This window comes from Tetrahymena thermophila (genome assembly GCF_000189635.1).
Source record: "Tetrahymena thermophila SB210 genomic scaffold scf_8254492, whole genome shotgun sequence".
Taxonomy (NCBI): Eukaryota; Ciliophora; class Oligohymenophorea; order Hymenostomatida; family Tetrahymenidae; genus Tetrahymena; species Tetrahymena thermophila.
Window position 1 is genome coordinate 19,970 of NW_002476267.1, and position 17,525 is coordinate 37,494.

Below are 17,525 nucleotides of genomic sequence, written 5' to 3' on the forward strand. Positions count from 1 at the left end.
TAATCTAATATATCATTTATTTTTTTTTTCAAAAATATTGAATAACAATTTATGAAATTTAATTAATTAATTGTAAATGGATAAAAAGAACAAATAAATATATTAATTTTCAAATATTAATTTATATATTTTGTTTTATGAAGATATAGATATCACAGAAAAATTAATTTAACATTCATATTTAAACTTAATATTTGTATGTAAAACATATACTTACAAAAATAATAGGAATTAGAGATGGCCAGTTATTTATTTATTCATATTTCAAAAAATTCTAGTATTTAATGTTCTTAAATATTATAAAAATAATGTTTATAAGTAGATTTTTCTGTTTTAGCTCTGTAATTTTACGAATTTTTATAATATCTCAAATTATAGCAAGCTGCCATACAAAAATTTCATGGTTTGTATGCCACTTATTATGAAATAGATTTTTATTTATTTATTAAAAAATCTGTTTTTATATTTTATAATAGAATTGTTATCAATAATTTAATTTATTATAATTTCAAAAATAAATAATTTTTTACATCTAAAAATTTTAAATTATTTGATCCTTTTTTGAGAAACATGTGAGTTTGTTTAAGAGGAATTAATTTATTTAAGTAAATTTAATTTTTTTATTTTTTATTTTTACAAACAATTTATTTACTTATAAAAATAAATATAAATGATATTTATAATAAAAAACAATAATAAAATCTTATATATTTTAGGTTAAAAAACTTTTTCAAAATAATAAAAAATAAAAAACCTTTAATATTCAATTATTTAAACATTTAATATTTATTCTTCCTTTTTTCTCCATTTGCTTATCACCAGAATTTTTTTTGAAAGACAACTAATCTTTTTGATTTAAGACACTTGCTTATTACTTTGAGTTTTTATGATTAATACATTGAGCTAAAATTTTATAATAAATTTGTGTAAATTTTATTAAATATCAAAAAGAATAAACTTTTAAATTAAAAATTGTTTCTTAAATTAATATATAAATAAATAAAAAAAATAACATTAGTCGAATAAAATAGATAAAAAATAAATCAAATAAATTCAAAGAACTTTTTTATTTTAAATTAGTTTTTATAATTCAAAATATCACAATCCAAAACAAATAAACTGTTTTTACCTAAGGTGAAGTGTCAAATTAGAGAGATTAATACAATTTGCTAAACCAGAACCTAAGCCTGATGCACCTTCATCACCAATTTAATTGCCACTTTTTAAATATTGAAGAAAAAATATATCATTAAATAGTTAATTAGAAGGAAAAAATGAAGAAAGAATATGAAATAATAAGATTAAATAATTGATAATAAAAGAAAAAGTTAAAAATAAAATGATGAATTAAATTAACAAAGAAAGAACAAAAAAAAAAAGCAAGCACAATATAAAGGAAAAGAAAAGAGAGCTTTATTGTTTTAAATTAGTTTTTATAATTCAAAATATCACAATCAAAAACAAATAAACTGTTTTTACCGAAAGTCAAGTATCAAATTTAAGAGATTAATGCAATTTGCTAAACCTAAACCTAAGCCTGATGCACCGTCATCATCAATTTTATTGCTACTTTTTAAATATTAAAGAAAAAATATATCATTAAATATTTAATTACAAGGAAAAAATGAAAAAAGAATATGAATAAAAAGATTAATTAATTGATAATAAAAGCAAAAGTTAAAAATAAAACTATGAGTTAAATTAACAAAGAAAGAACAAAAAAAAAAAAGCAAGCACAATAAAAAGGAAAAGAAAAGAGAGCTTTATTGTTTTAAATTAATTTTTATAATTCAAAATATCACAATCCAAAACAAATAAACTGTTTTTACTCAAGGTAAAGTGACAAATTTGAGAGATTAATGCAATTTGCTAAACCAGAACCTAAGTATTATGCACCCTTTGTACCAATTTCATTCTACCTTTTTAAATATTGAAGAAAAAATATATGATTAAATAGTTAATTAGAAGGAAAAAATGAAGAAAAATATGGAATAATAAGATCAATTAATTGATAATAAAAGCAAAAGTTAAAAAAAATGGTGAGTTAAATTTACAAAGAAAGAACAAAAAAAAAGCAAGCACAATAAAAAGGAAAAGAAAAGACATCTTTATTGTTTTAAATTAGTTTTTATAATTCAAAATATCACAATCCAAAACAAATAAACTGTTTTTACTCAAGGTAAAGTGAAAAATTCGAGAGATTTATGCAATTTGCTAAACCAGAAGCTAAGCCTGATGCACCCTTTGCACCAATTATATTGTCACTTTTTAAATATTGAATAAAAAATATATGATTAAATAGTTAATTAGAAGGAAAAAATGAAGAAAGAATATGAAATAATAAGATCAATTAATTGATAATAAAAGCAAAAGTTAAAAATAAAATGATGAATTAAATTAACAAAGAAAGAACAAAAAAAAAAGCAAGCACAATATAAAGGAAAAGAAAAGAGAGTTTTATTGTTTTAAATTAGTTTTTATAATTCAAAATATCACAATCAAAAACAAATAAACTGTTTTTACTTAAGGTTAAGTGACAAATTTGAGAGATTAATGCAATTTGCTAAACCAGAACCTAAGCCTGATGCACCTTCGTCACAAATTTTATTGCCACTTTTTAAATATTGAAGAAAAAATATATCAATAAAATAGTTAATTAGAAGGAAAAAATGAAAAAAGAATATGAAAAAATAAGTTTAATTAATTGATAATAAAAGCAAAAGTTAAAAATAAAATGATGAGTTAAATTAACAAAGAAAGAACAAAAAAAAAGCAAGCACAATAAAAGGGAAAAGAAAAGAGAGCTTTATTGTTTTAAATTAGTTTTTATAATTCAAAAAATATCACAATCCAAAACAAATAAACTGTTTTTACTTTAGGTTAAGTGTCAAATTTGAAAGAATAATGCAATTTTCTAAACCAGAACCTAAGCTTTATGCACCCTTTGCACCAATTTAATTTTAACTTTTTAAATATTGAAGAAAAAATATATCATTAAATAGTTAATTAGTAGTAAAAAATGAAGAAAGAATATGAAATAATAAGATTAATTAATTGGTAATAAAAGCAAAAGTTAAAAATAAAATGGTGAGTTAAATTTACAAAGAAAGAATAAAAAAAAAAGTAAGCACAATAAAAAGGAAAAGAAAAGAGAGCTTTATTGTTTTAAATTAGTTTTTATAATTCAAAATATCACAATCCAAAACAAATAAACTGTTTTTACTGAAGGTCAAGTGACAAATTTGAGAGGTTAATCCAATTTGCTAAACCAGAACCTAAGCCTGATGCACCTAAATCACCAATTTTATTGTCACTTTTTAAATATTGAATAAAAAATATATCATGAAATAGTTAATTAGAAGGAAAAAATGAAGAATGAATATGAAATAATAAGATTAATTAATTGAATAAAAGCAAAAGTTAAAAATAAAACTATGAGTTAAATTAACAAAGAAAGAACAAAAAAAAAGCAAGCACAATAAATAGGAAAAGAAAAGAGAGCTATATTGTTTTAAATTAGTTTTTATAATTCAAAATATCACAATCCAAAACAAATAAACTGTTTTTACTAAAGGTTAAGTGCTAAATTTGAGAGATTAATGCAAATTGCTAAACCAGAACCTAAGCCTTATGCACCTTTTGTACCAATTTAATTTTCACTTTTTAAATATCGAAGAAAAAATTTATCATTAAATATTTAATTACAAGGAAAAATTGAAAAAAGAATATGAAATAATAAGATTAATTAATCGATAATAAAAGCAAAAGTTAAAAATAAAACTATGAATGAAAGAACAAAAAAAAAGCAAGCACAATAAAAAGGAAAAGAAAAGAGAGCTTTATTGTTTTAAATTAGTTTTTATAATTCAAAATATCACAATCCAAAACTAATAAACTGTTTTTACTTAAGGTCAAGTGACAAATTTGAGAGATTAATGCAATTTGATAAACCAGAACCTAAGCTTAATGCACCCTTTGCACCAATTTTATTCCTACTTTAAATATTGAAGAATAAATATATCTATTAATAGTTAGTTAGAGGGAAAAAATTATGAAAGAATTTGAAATAATAAGATCAATTAATTGATAATAAAAGCAAAAGTTAAAAATAAAATGATGAGTTAAATTAACAAAGAAAGAACAAAAAAAAAAAAAGCACAATATAAAGGAAAAGAAAAGAGAGCTTTATTGTTTTAAATTAGTTTTTATAATTCAAAATATCACAATCCAAAACAAATAAATTGTTTTTACTTAAGGTTAAGTGTCAAATTTGAGAGATTAATGCAATTTGCTAAACCAGTACCTAAGCCTGATGCACCCTTTGTACCAATTTAATTTTAACTTTTTAAATATTGAAGAAAAAATATATCATTAAATAGTTAATTAGAAGAAAAAAATGAAGAAAGAATTTGAAATAATAAGATTAATTAATTTTCATAATAGCAAAAGTTAAAAATAAAATGGTGAGTTAAATTAACAAAGAAAGAATAAAAAAAAAGCAAACACAATAATATAAAAAGAAAAGAGAGCTTTATTGTTTTTAATTAGTTTTTATAATTCAAAATATCACAATCCAAAACAAATAAACTATTTTACTTAAGGTTAAGTGACAAATTTGAGAGATTAATGCAATTTGCTAAACCAGAACCTAAGTCTGATGCACCTTCATCACAAATTTTATTCCTACTTTAAGTATTGAAGAAAAAATATATCATTAAATAGTTAATGATAAGGAAAAAATGAAGAAAGAATATGAAATAATATCAATTAATTGATAATAAAAGCAAAAGTTAAAAATAAAACTATGAGTTAAATTAACAAAGAAAGAGCAAAAAAAAAGTAAGCACAATAAAAAGGAAAAGAAAAGACAGCTTTATTGTTTAAAATTAGTTTTTATAATTCAAAATATCACAATCCAAAACAAATAAACTGTTTTTACCAAAGGTTAATTGTCAAATTTGATAGATTAATGCAATTTGCTAAACCAGAACCTAAGCCTGATGCAACTTCATCACCAATTTCAATTTATCTTTTTAAATATTGAAGAAAAAATATATCATGAAATAGTTAATTAGAAAGAAAAAATGAAGAAACAATATTAAATAATAAGATCAATTAATTGATAATAAAAGCAAAAGTTAAAAATAAAACTATGAGTTAAATTAACAAAGAAAGAACAAAAAGAAAGCAAACACAATAATATAAAAAGAAAAGAGAGCTTTATTGTTTTAAATTAGTTTTTATAATTCAAAATATCACAATCCAAAACAAATAAACTGTTTTTACTGAAGGTCAAGTGACAAATTTGAGAGATTAATGCAATTTGCTAAACCAGAAGCTAAACCTGATGCACCCTTTGCACCAATTTAATTGTTCCTTTTTAAATATTGAAGAAAAAATATATGATTAAATAGTTAATTAGAAGGAAAAAATGAAGAAAGAATATAAAATAATAAGATCAATTAATTGATAATAAAAGCAAAAGTTAAAAAAAATGATGAGTTAAATTAACAAAGAAAGAACAAAAAAAAGCAAACACAATAAAATAAAATAAAAGAGAGCTTAATTGTTTTAAATTAGTTTTTATAATTCAAAATATCACAATCCAAAACAAATAAACTGTTTTTACCTAAGGTGAAGTGTCAAATTTGAGAGATTAATGTAATTTGCTAAACCAGAACCTAAACCTGATGCACCTTCATCACCAATTTTATTGCCACTTTTTAAATATTGAAGAAAAAATATATCATTAAATATTTAATTAGAAGGAAAAAATGAAGAAAGAATATGAAATAATAAGATCAATTAATTGATAATAAAAGTAAAAGTTGAAAATAATGATGAGTTAAATTAACAAAGAAAGAACAAAAAAAAAAGTAAGCACAATAAAAAGGAAAAGAAAAGAGAGCTTTATTATTTTAAATTAGTTTTTATAATTCAAAATATCGCAATCCAAAACAAATAAACTGTTTTTACTCAAGGTAAAGTGACAAATTTGATAGATTAATGCAATTTGCTAAACCAGAAGCTAAACCTGATGCACCCTTTGCACCAATTTAATTGTTCCTTTTTAAAAATTGAAGAAAAAATATATGGTTAAATAGTTAATTAGAAGGAAAAAATGAAGAAAGAATATGAAATAATAAGATTAATTAATTTATAATAAAAGCAAAAGTTAAAAATAAAACTATGAGTTAAATTAACAAAGAAAAAACAAAAAAAAAGCAAGCACAATAAAAAGGAAAAGAAAGAGAGCTTTATTGTTTTAAATTAGTTTTTATAATTCAAAATATCACAATCCAAAACAAATAAACTGTTTTTACTGAAGGTCAAGTGTCAAATTTGAGAGATTAATGCAATTTGCTAAACTAGAACCTAAGCCTGATACACCCATTGCATTAATTTGATTGCCACTTTTAAATATTGAAGAAAAAATATATCATGAAATAGTTAATTAGAAGGAAAAAATGAAGAAAGAATATGAAATAATAAGATTAATTAATTGATAATAAAAGTAAAAGTTAAAAATAGAATGATGAGTTAAATTAACAAAGAAAGAACAAAAAAAAAGCAAGCACTATAAAAAGGAAAAGAAAAGAGAGCTTTATTGTTTTAAATTAGTTTTTATAATTCAAAATATCACAATCCAAAACAAATAAACTGTTTTTACTCAAGGTTAAGTGTCAAATTTGATAAATTAATGCATTTTGCTAAACCAGAACCTAAGCCTGATACACCCTTTGCACCAATTTTATTCTTACTTTAAATATTGAAGAAAACATATTTCATTAAAAAGTTTATTAGAAGGAAAAATGAAGAAAGAATATGAACTAAAAAGGTCAATTAATTGATAATAAAAGCAAAAATTAAAAATAAAATGATGAGTTAAATTAACAAAAAAAGAACAAAAAAATAAGCAAATACAATAAAAATAAAAAGAAAAGAGAGCTTTATTGTTTTAAATTAGTTTTTATAATTCAAAATATAACAATCCAAAACAAATAAACTGTTTTTACTTAAGGTAAAGTGACAAATTTGAGAGATTAATGCAATTTGCTAAACCAGAACCTAAGCCTGATGCACCTTCATCACCAATTTTATTGCCACTTTTTAAATATTGAAGAAAAAATATATCATTAAATAGTTAATTAGAAGGAAAAAATTAAGAAAGAATATGAAATAATAAGATCAATTAATTCATAATAAAAGCAAAAGTTAAAAATAAAATGATTAGTTAAATTAACAAAGAAAGAACAAAAAAAAACAAGCACAATAAAAATAAAAAGAAAAGATAGCTTTATTATTTTAAATTATTGGGGTATTTTTAATGTTGGAAACCAGAGATTACCAAAATAATTTGATATTTTTTTTAGAGTTCGTAAAATTTTTCAAAATTTATCTTTTTCAAAAAAAAAATATGAAAAAAGAAAATACGGTGAATAATATTTCAAATTTTGCATTTTGTGAATGCTTTCTAAAAACTCAAAAAGAAAGCTATTTTAAGCTAGTTTAGCTTTATTTATTATGTTATTAAGATATATTATATTTCACCTTTTATAAATTAAATAGGCTTTTCACTCAAGTTAATTAGAAGGAAAAAAAGAAGAAAAAATATGAAATAATAAGATTAATTAATAAAATTAAAAAAGAATGATAAAAAAAAATCATAATAAAAAAAAAAGGAAAATAAATTAAAAGAGCTTTAATGTTTTAAATTAGCTTTTATAATTAAAAATATTACAAACCAAAAATTAATAAATTGATTTTATTAAATGTAAGTTTTAATAGCAAAAAATGAAGAAAAAATATCAAATAATAAAAAATAAATAATAAATAATTAAAAATTGAAATGAAAATTAAGTTAAAATAGCTAAAATATGTTTGTTTTAATAGATAATTTTTATAATAAAAGTTATTTATTTAAATTAATTGAAAGTTAAATTTATAAAAAATATTAATAATAATAAAAATAATATTTATAAATTTAATATACATCAAATCAATATGGAGAACCTCATGAGATGATAGTGAAGAGCTTAAAAACTTTTTTTGTTAATTTATATAAATTTAAAGGATATTAATAAAAAAATTAATAATTACTTTTTTTAATTTGTTATATTTATTAATCTATAAAATCATTTATTTTTTTTTTCAAAAATATTGAATAGCAATTTATGAAATTTAATTAATTAATTATTAATGGATAAAAAGAACAAATAAATATATTAATTGTCAAATATTAATTTATATATTTTGTTTTATGAAGATATAGATAGATATCACAGAAAAATTAATTTAACATTCATTATTTAAACTTAATGTTTGTATGTAAAACATATACTTACAAAAATAATAGGAATTAGAGATGGCCATTTATTTATTCATATTTCAAAAAATTCTAGTATTTAATGTTCTTAAATATTATAAAAATAATGTTAATAAGTAGATTTTTCTGTTTTAGCTCTGTAATTTTACGAGTTTTTATAATATCTCAAATTATAGCAAGGTGCCATACAAAAATTTGATGGTTTACATGCCACTTATTATGAAATAGATTTTTATTTATTTATTAAAAAATATGTTTTTATATTTTATAATAGAGTTGTTATCAATAATTTAATTTATTATAATTTCAAAAATAAATAATTTTTTTAAGTCATATGTTTTAAGCTTTTTAATATATTTTTTAGATTATTTTAAGATTATGCTCAGAACATAAAACGCTAGCTAAGAAATTATATTTATTTTTTATTTAAAAATTTTAGAGCCAAATATTAATTAATTAATAGTTTTAACTTGTAATATAATTCAAAGGTTAAAAATATATTAATTTATAATTAATTATATATATCTACTAGATTAAATATTTTCATTAAAATTGAAATGGTAATTTATTGAACTAAAAATTATAAACATTAATTATAATCAAGTGAGCTATCATAAATATTATTCTTTTAATTAAATAGGACTGATTATCTTCTTCATCTATAACTCAAAATTTACAAATAAAATTAAATATCCTCTTTAAATTTACTTTATAAATGTTTCCACTCTATTAATTAACTAGATGGTTAAGCCTGATAGTTTTATTTCTATTCTTTATTTAAATTATGGCCATTTAATTAGTTCCACAATCTTTGAATGATTTTTTATTATTGAGGGATCAACCTCTTTCCATGTTTCAATACACTAATTCTATATAAAATAGCTTTAAAGTCCAAAACTTAGTTATTTTTATGAATTATTTTTTTTAATTATATCACAATTCTAGTGTGATCTATTCATAATATATAAATATATATCTCCTCCAATATTTGCTTAATTATTCCAAATTAAACAATCTTCCGTTTTAGAATAAATTTCTGAGTTTTGTGATCTGTATTTCTTGAGGATAAAGTAGCGTTAACAAAGAATATAAACATAATTCTACAATTTTATCAATTAATGATTTTCCTAAAAGATACAACCACTTATTTATTTAACTATCTATTTGTTAATGTTATCAAAGTATATTTTAGATCCTCCTTATCCTTTAGCATCTATATTATTTTTAAGAGAAAATATTATAAATTTAAATTTCATCTGATTTATTGATAATAATAATAAAAGAATTAATAATGCTTTCTAATTTAACATCATTACTGATTTCTATTTAATGTAATTTGAGATTGAATATATCTCTATATTATTTAATTGTTTATTGATTTATTAAAGAGCTTTAAAGACTACAAAATAAGACTAAGACTGACTAACTAACCATCAGCTAGTTTTTTAAGCTAAAGATAATATTTTAATTTGGCAATTTAATCAATTATTATATTATATTTAAATTAATAGTGATAAATAATTTTAAATTAAAGTTTTTTAACCTCTTTTATATTTATTTTGTTAGTTGAAATGATCAATTTGAGATGTAGTAAATTTTAGATAATTGTTCTTAAGGATCACAATTATTTTCAATAGTAATTATTCACTCAAAAGATTATAGTATTCAATTCAATATTGAGATTAATATTCCTCTATATAGACTTCTTTATTAAATATAGTGCATAATTAATTCTAACCTAGATAATTGCTATCTAGTACTAATGAATATCTGATAGCTTTAAGTTGAACAAGTTTTATAAATGCTAATTGAAAAACAAAATTAAAAACTAAAATAATTAAAACTTCCTCTGCATTATTTTTTACTAATTATTTTTAAGAATTATAGAAAATTTTTCTGAAAAATTCTTCAAGAATTAGAATTAATTTAAATATTCTATTTAATTCTAAAAAAATAAATCATTTTTTAAATTATCATGATTAATTACTGTAAACTTTTGTGTTTTATCATCTTGCATTTCTCATCATACGATAAAAATCGAAATTTTCAAAATTCCTTTAAAAAATAGATTATTTCAAATAATTATTAGATAAAAAAACATAAGATATGGTGTATCTGTAAAGCAATTTAAATTATATACTAAGGTAAATTACAATTTTAAAAAAATAATAATTTGAGAAAGTGTATATTAATATTTACTAAATCTATATGATTTCTGATGAATGATCAAAAAATCTAATGACTAATCTAGATTAAAAGACTTGATTTTATTAGAAATAATTAAAAAAGTGATGAAAAAATTAAGATAAAAAATTTCTTTAATTAAAAATGAGAAAATAAAAAAACTAATTTTATTTAGGGAAGATATTTATGTAATATTTCAAGAAATTTATCTAAATGCTTCTATAGTCCTAATATATATTAAGCGCAAAATTCAAAGCTATTTAAATTTTTACAAAAAATAAATCTTAATAAATTTCAAGTTAAAATTATTTTTGATTTAGTTTTTTTACTTGATTACTACCAATAAGATTTGACAGATATCTGAGAGATCAATTAAAAGAATACATATAATATTTTATTAGAAATCTAAATAGTGAAAATTAAATTAATTACACAACTAGGAAAATTAAAGCAACTCAAAGTTATTCTTTTATAAGGAAAATCTAAATTTGATAAGTTAATAATTATTAAATTAAAAAGAAAATTCAATCTGAGAAAAAGTATGAGATAAATATTTGCTTTCTCAATATTGGCTATTATTAATGTTATTATATGCTAAAATAATAGCACATAACAAATCTAAAAGATATTTGATGATTAAGGAATTCATACAATTTATTATAACAACACCTTTAAATTAACTGGGCTGAATAATGCCAATATAGTATTTTCTCTAGAAAATATGACAATAATGGATTCTTTCTTGATTGAAGGAAATGATTTAAGCTTTACTTTTTCAGAGTTTACTTTAAGAAATGTTTCGATTGGACTTAATAATTAGAGTTTATTTGTGTTAAGTCAAACGAAGAGTTTTGTAATAAATAATATGAAGCTTGAAAATATTGAAATTTTCACACCTATTTTCTCTGTCAATTATTTAGAAGGTTTTAGTATTGAAAGAGGATAAATTATAAATAGCTATCTTGAGAAAGGGTTTGGTAGCTTTTAGGAGGTTTAATCATTTATTATAAAGTAATCCATTGTTGATATAGATACAATTTAAAATTTGAATGAACCTTTTTACAAATTAAATAACACTAAAATGTTTCATTTTGAAAACTGCAAATTTGGTATTCTATCAAGAAATTCTTTGAATAAAGATTAATAGAAAGAAGTCTATCTCACAGAGAAAGAATAAAGCAAATAAAATATTCCAAGTTTCATTTAAAATCAAAAGTATTTAAATTTTATTGAAGTCTATGGTAATAAAAAGCTTTATTAAGGTAGTGAATCCTATTTAAAGTTCATATAAGCTGATTTTAATAACACTAATATAAGATTTTTACTTATATCTTCTTAAATAGAGCAGAAAATAATAATTTAATTTTGTTAATTTGCTAATATGAAGAGTGTAAGTTCAGGTGGCTGCATAAGCAATTTAGGTGTCGCTATGTTAGAATTCACAAAAACAATCTTTGATACATGTTAAAGCTAAATGTTTGGAGGAGCTATTTACTCAGCTAATCTAAATGTAACAGATGAATTGATCGTTTAGAATTGCAAAAGTAAAATAGGAGGAGGTGCATTTTTAGGTTTAAGAGCTGAAGATAAAATGCTACTTGATGCAGAAAAAATTAAGTTTATTAATAATAAAGCAACAGTTTCATCTTAATAATATTTTGCTTGCACAAATTAGATTGATTCTTTTTAAATGCCACATTGTAATTTATTTGAAATCGATTCTTTATTTTAATTAAATACAGAATTAGTTAATACATAGTACTATATGGTGTAATAGTAAATAAACATAGAAAAATTAGTTACTCCTCCTTATATTATTTATCATATGTCACTTCAGCAAAATATGATTTATTTAATAAGACTTAAAGTTGAATATAAGTGTGCAGAATAAAAACAACTATGTAGTGTTAGTGAATTTGATGAATTTTAATCAATCGGAAATCTCTATGATTTTATTGAGGATAATCTTAAATAATATTTTTACAACTTTAATTTACCAAACGTGAATTATCCTTATCTCTTAACAAGCTATTTTGAATATTTTGATTGCATCAATTCATATATCGATCTATTTGAACTTTAATTCTTTTAAATACATTTTTATTATAAAAATTCAAGATTTGGCTGCTATAACCCAACAAATAATTGTCAAAAAGGTATGGAGCAAGTACTAAATGTGTAAAAATAGTAAATCTAATGCAAATATTGTAGTTTTGGTTCTTATAGTGGTGATCCATAAAATAATTGTGCTATTTGTGAAACAGAAAAATTTGATAAATGTTATGCTGATGTTTCTTATCTAAAATAAAATCTTTGGAGACCTCAAAATTCTCAATTTAGCGAAACATACCTTTGTGAGCTAAATTAATAAAGTTGTAATGGGGAAAAGAGATATGGTTCTGGAAATGAACTATGTTTAGAGGGATATATTGGACCTTAATGCTTAACATGTGACATAAATGGTGAATATTGGAATGGTGAATCATATGGATTATAAGGCTATTTTTAATGTGCTAAATGTAGCACTCTTTAAAATAATACTTTATTTAATTATTTATCTGCTGCTTTCTCTCTCTTTTTATTTTTCTTTACAGTTAGAGGTAGTTTTAAAAGAATGTAAAATTAGATTTATAGAAGATATCTTTCTTTCTATATGAAGAGAATATATATTGGATATAGCTTCATTAGATAAAACTAGTCCTCTGTCTATACAAAGATACTTCTTTTTAATTTCTAGATGTATTTATTGACATATTACTTTGTTGATTTTAATCATTATGACTATTCGATTCATAGCAGAATTTATAGCTTTTTTAATCCATTGCAAAATTAAGGAGGAACTTCATACGACTGTTTTCTTAAATAATACTTTGATAAAGCTGAAAGTTTAGGGTATATCAAGCTATTAATATCTATTATGTCTCCTCTTGTTCTTAATTTTTGCTTTTTGATATTTATTGGCATCTTTAGTTGTATCAGAAAAAAAAATTATTTCTTTATTATCATTAGCAGTTTCACGTACAGCATCATTTTCGTTTTTTAATAATCAATTATATCATATTCTATTGAATCTTTTACATGCATTCAGCTTACGTAAAAAGATTAATACTTAATGATTGATACAAGTATTAATTGCAGCAATTAACACATGATGAATTCTATGAAATATTTAAGCATTCCTGCTCTAATTATATATGTGTTTGCTCTACCTATAGCTTTATTTGGGTATATCTATGCTAATAGAAGTAATTTGGAAAAGACCAAGATTCTGATTATATTTGGATTTATGTATGATGAATACAAAAGAAGATACTTTTATTGGTAATTTATTAAATTAATACTATCTACCTTATTGTCAGCTTTAGTTTCTTTAGGTAAAGCTTAAATTGTGCTTTCATGCCTAATATATTGTGCAATTTTATCTGTTTATTCAGCTTCTGTTATTTATTTCTAACCTTTTTAGTAAGTGTTTATTAATAAAGTTGAGCTAGTATCTAATATTTTATCAGTGTTATATGTAATATCATCTATTTGCCTCTAGATAGAATTTGATAGTTAAAACTAATATGATTCTTATAAATTAGGTAGAATAATATCAGAAATATTTTACTACTTGGTATTATTTTTATAAATGATCTTTTATATCTATATAACAGTCTTGATTATTGGATCAGTATTTTACACTTCAATTTAAGGTATTCGTAGAAAGAGATTTTTCTAAAGAATAATCAGATTATTTCCATCTCTAAAGCTTTACATATACTCAAAACAGTTAGAAATTAATCTTTAAAAATTTAGAATGGTAGTAAGGAATTGTATAATTAATCAAAGCTTTTAGCCCATTAATGAGTTAGGTGAAAATTAAGCTCTTATAAATAATTGCGTCAATAGTTTTTCAGATACTCAAATAATACACCATTAAAAATTGTTGTAATGAATTTAATTTTTAGTATATAGTATGATCTACCATAAAAGAAAGTGATAGACAGATGCATTAAAATTTATTCATGATATTTTTTTAAGATCATTTAAATTAATTAAATATTAATTCATTCAAAAACCTATTTTTTAATAATATTTCCATTATATATGTTTTAATGTTTATTTTGTAAAACCTACTAAGGATAACTATTTATTGAAAATATTAATAGCGTGATTAATAATAAGAAAGTAATTAATATTTAAATCTTTTATATTTAAAAATTTTATTGAAAGAAAAAACTTAGATAAGTAATAAAAAAATATGTTCTAAGTTTTATTTATAAATCAAGAAAAATAAATTAATGAAAAGTTAAAGAATTGATTATAAATTTTAAGAAATAAATACTCATAGAGAAAAGTAAAATAAATATATTAATGTTTTATTTATTACAAGTCAAATAACTTAATAATTTTTATTATAATTAGAAAAAAAATGTTCACCAATAGCAATATTTATAAAACCATCTGTTTTTTCTACAGAAGAATTTTCTTAGTTCATCATATATAAGTAGTAACATTGTATAGGCTAGACAACTTGTCCATAACCAGAAGAACATAGGTCTACCGCCAAATACAGTTTGGACTCCAGGTACATATTGCAAGAAAATAACTAAAATTGTTTCGAAAATAACACCTTAGATCATGACTGAATTAAAAGCAGTTGTTGTAAAACTCATAGATCTACTTTTGCAAGCAAATACATTTGTCCACTAAAGTAAGACAACTGTTAGGAAATAAACACTTTAGGCATAGTTGATAGCTTCTACTGAATAGCAAGCAGTTTAAGATGTTAAAACTGACCAATTTTATGATTCGTTAATATCACAATCACTCCATTTAATCCAAGGTATAAAGGCACCAGTAACAGGATCGCACTTAACCAAAGCTTTTCTTAGATCATAATTACCTTCAGAAAGTGTGAACCAGTCCAAAGAATATTAAAGATTTGAAAGAGCGTTATTTTGGTCGGTTGAGAGTTAGTTGCAATCTTAGAATTTTGTAATATTATAGATAGCTGCATTGTAGTAAGGATCTTCTCTTTATAGCAATGGATTGTAATAAGTTCCAAAGTCATTTTTTACAGGTCTGTATCCTGTTGCAGAGGCAAGACCGAATAAAGAAAGTACTGGGAAACCAAAATAGTTGAATGCAATATAATAACCAAGATGGCCAGCTCCACTAGCAATCTAACCTGTTTAGAGATAAGCTATTGTAATTAGCTTATTTGAAACCAAATGTTCAGATTTATTACGAGGTCTTCTCGTCATTACATCTAGTTCTGCTTCTTCATAAGCAAGTGAAATAGCTGGCCAAACATCAGTACCAACACAAATGACAAGCATATAAATACTGGAAAGAGGTAAGGGAATTTAGAGGATGATGAAGGCTAGGAAAGGAACAATTTCAGTCATGTTGGAAGTTAGAAGATATACAATTGTCTTCTTTAAGTTATCAAAAATTTTTCTACCTTCTTCTACACCCAAAACTATTGATGCAAAATCATCATCAACTAAGACCATGTCTGCAGCATCCTTTGTAACATCGGAACCAGAAATATTCATAGAAATACCAATATCTGCTTTCTTGATGGCTGGAGAGTCATTTACACCATCACCAGTAGCAGCAACGATGAATCCTTCCTTTTGGCATGCATCAACAATTTGTAATTTTTGAGCTGGGGTTGTTCTAGCAAAAACGCAATAAGGTTTAACTACCCATTAACGTAAATAAAAGCAATCTTCCTTTTTTTCACTTAGAGCTTTGTCGATAGACTCAGTAATTCTATCTCCATGGACAATAATAGCTCTGCATTATTCGCTTGCTTCCCACCAGCTGAGATTAGGATTTCTTTCCATAAGATCTTCATTGGTTAGGATATCTTTGGGAATAATATTGACTTCTTTGGCAATAGCAGCAGCAGTAGGAGGTTAATCACCAGTTACCATAATAACCTTAACACCTGCAGATCTACATTCTAAAATAGCGTAGGGGACTCTCTATTTAGGGGGGTCCATCAAAGAAATAAGACCACAAAACTAGAAATTTGTAAGTTTAAAGGGGAACTTTTAGATAGAAGACACATTAAAAATAAATCCTTGAGGGAATTAAGCAGCAGGTAAACTCAACTTAGCAAAACCAAGTACTCTTTCACCACCTTTACCAAAAGTGAGATTTACAGCTTTGAATTTCTTTTACCAGTTATCATTAAGTTAGGAAGGCTAACCATTAACTATAATGGATGAGCAGAAACTCCAAATCTTTTCTGGAGCTCCCTTGATGTAAACTGTATAGTAACTTTCTTATGTTTACTCTTCAATTATTGTCAAAGCAAACTTTACCTATGAGTTGAAAGGCATTTTACCTTAAGTACCATCAGGATTTTTAGCTACTCTATATCTTTCACGGAAGGAATTTACATCTTCAATGTATTGATAGAATCTGATAATACCAGTTTCTGTTGCATCTCCTAATACTGGACAGGTCAAGTAGTCGATATTCTCTTTTTCTTTAATAGTAGAAGTATCAAAACGGGCTTCACTACTGAGCATGGCAGCCTTCTAAAGAGTTTTAAAGTCAGGATCTTCAGTATTATATTCAGGGATTTCTCCTTGCTTAAGATGAGTCTTGTTCTTTGATAAGTGAATCTAATCTGAATACCACAAATTTTTGACCGACATAACATTTTAAGTTAAAGTACCAGTTTTATCAGAGCAAATACAAGAAGTGGAACCAAGAGTTTCTACAGCTTCGAGGTTTTTTACAAGGACATTTTTAGCTGAGAGATTCTTTGCAGTAATGGCAAGCGAAATAGTAATGCAACCTAGTAAACCTTCAGGAACATTAGCTACTAGAATACCAATACCAAAGACAAGGCAATCAGTAACTTTATAATTCATATATAGCAAAGCAAGTAAGAAAAAGGCTACACCAAGTACTATTGCAATAATTGTAATCAGAACTACAAAACGATCAAGCTCAACACGGAGAGGAGTTTTGACTTTCTTTTCACCAGAAGACAAATCAGCAATCTAAC

General features: G+C 22.7%; 4 protein-coding genes across 4 annotated transcripts in view; 2 read left to right on the top strand and 2 right to left on the bottom strand. All coding sequences in view use genetic code 6, as the record gives it.

Moving 5' to 3' along the window:
- Positions 1-815: 815 nt before the first annotated feature.
- On the bottom strand, positions 816-6,394 carry TTHERM_001149284 (hypothetical protein; the record flags this gene model as incomplete). The annotated part of the gene is made up of 17 exons (XM_012799204.1): positions 816-903; positions 1,130-1,219; positions 1,480-1,569; positions 1,830-1,919; positions 2,175-2,264; positions 2,524-2,613; positions 2,875-2,964; positions 3,224-3,313; positions 3,570-3,659; positions 3,906-3,995; positions 4,252-4,341; positions 4,597-4,686; positions 4,940-5,029; positions 5,287-5,376; positions 5,630-5,719; positions 5,977-6,066; positions 6,324-6,394. 17 exons carry the CDS (start codon positions 6,392-6,394, stop codon positions 816-818), a joined length of 1,509 nt encoding a protein of 502 aa, XP_012654658.1.
- A 1,805-nt stretch (positions 6,395-8,199) lies between these two features.
- TTHERM_001149289 (hypothetical protein) lies at positions 8,200-8,898 on the top strand (the record flags this gene model as incomplete). The annotated part of the gene is made up of 1 exon (XM_012799205.1): positions 8,200-8,898. The coding sequence occupies one exon, from the start codon at positions 8,200-8,202 to the stop codon at positions 8,896-8,898; it is 699 nt and encodes a 232-aa protein (XP_012654659.1).
- A 2,148-nt stretch (positions 8,899-11,046) lies between these two features.
- TTHERM_01149310 (transmembrane protein, putative) lies at positions 11,047-14,500 on the top strand. Its single transcript, XM_001022105.2, has one exon. It carries the CDS (start codon positions 11,052-11,054, stop codon positions 14,445-14,447), a length of 3,396 nt encoding a protein of 1,131 aa, XP_001022105.2. The 5' UTR covers positions 11,047-11,051; the 3' UTR covers positions 14,448-14,500.
- Positions 14,501-14,928: 428 nt separating this feature from the next.
- The window catches only part of TTHERM_01149330 (Na,H/K antiporter P-type ATPase alpha subunit family protein), a gene marked incomplete at both ends in the record, with an annotated part of 4,497 nt that continues 1,900 nt past the window's right edge, over positions 14,929-17,525 (bottom strand). The window contains one exon of the mRNA XM_001022107.3: positions 14,929-17,525. This exon is cut by the window's right edge and continues 1,900 nt beyond it. Coding sequence (XP_001022107.3) covers positions 14,929-17,525 — 2,597 coding nt within the window.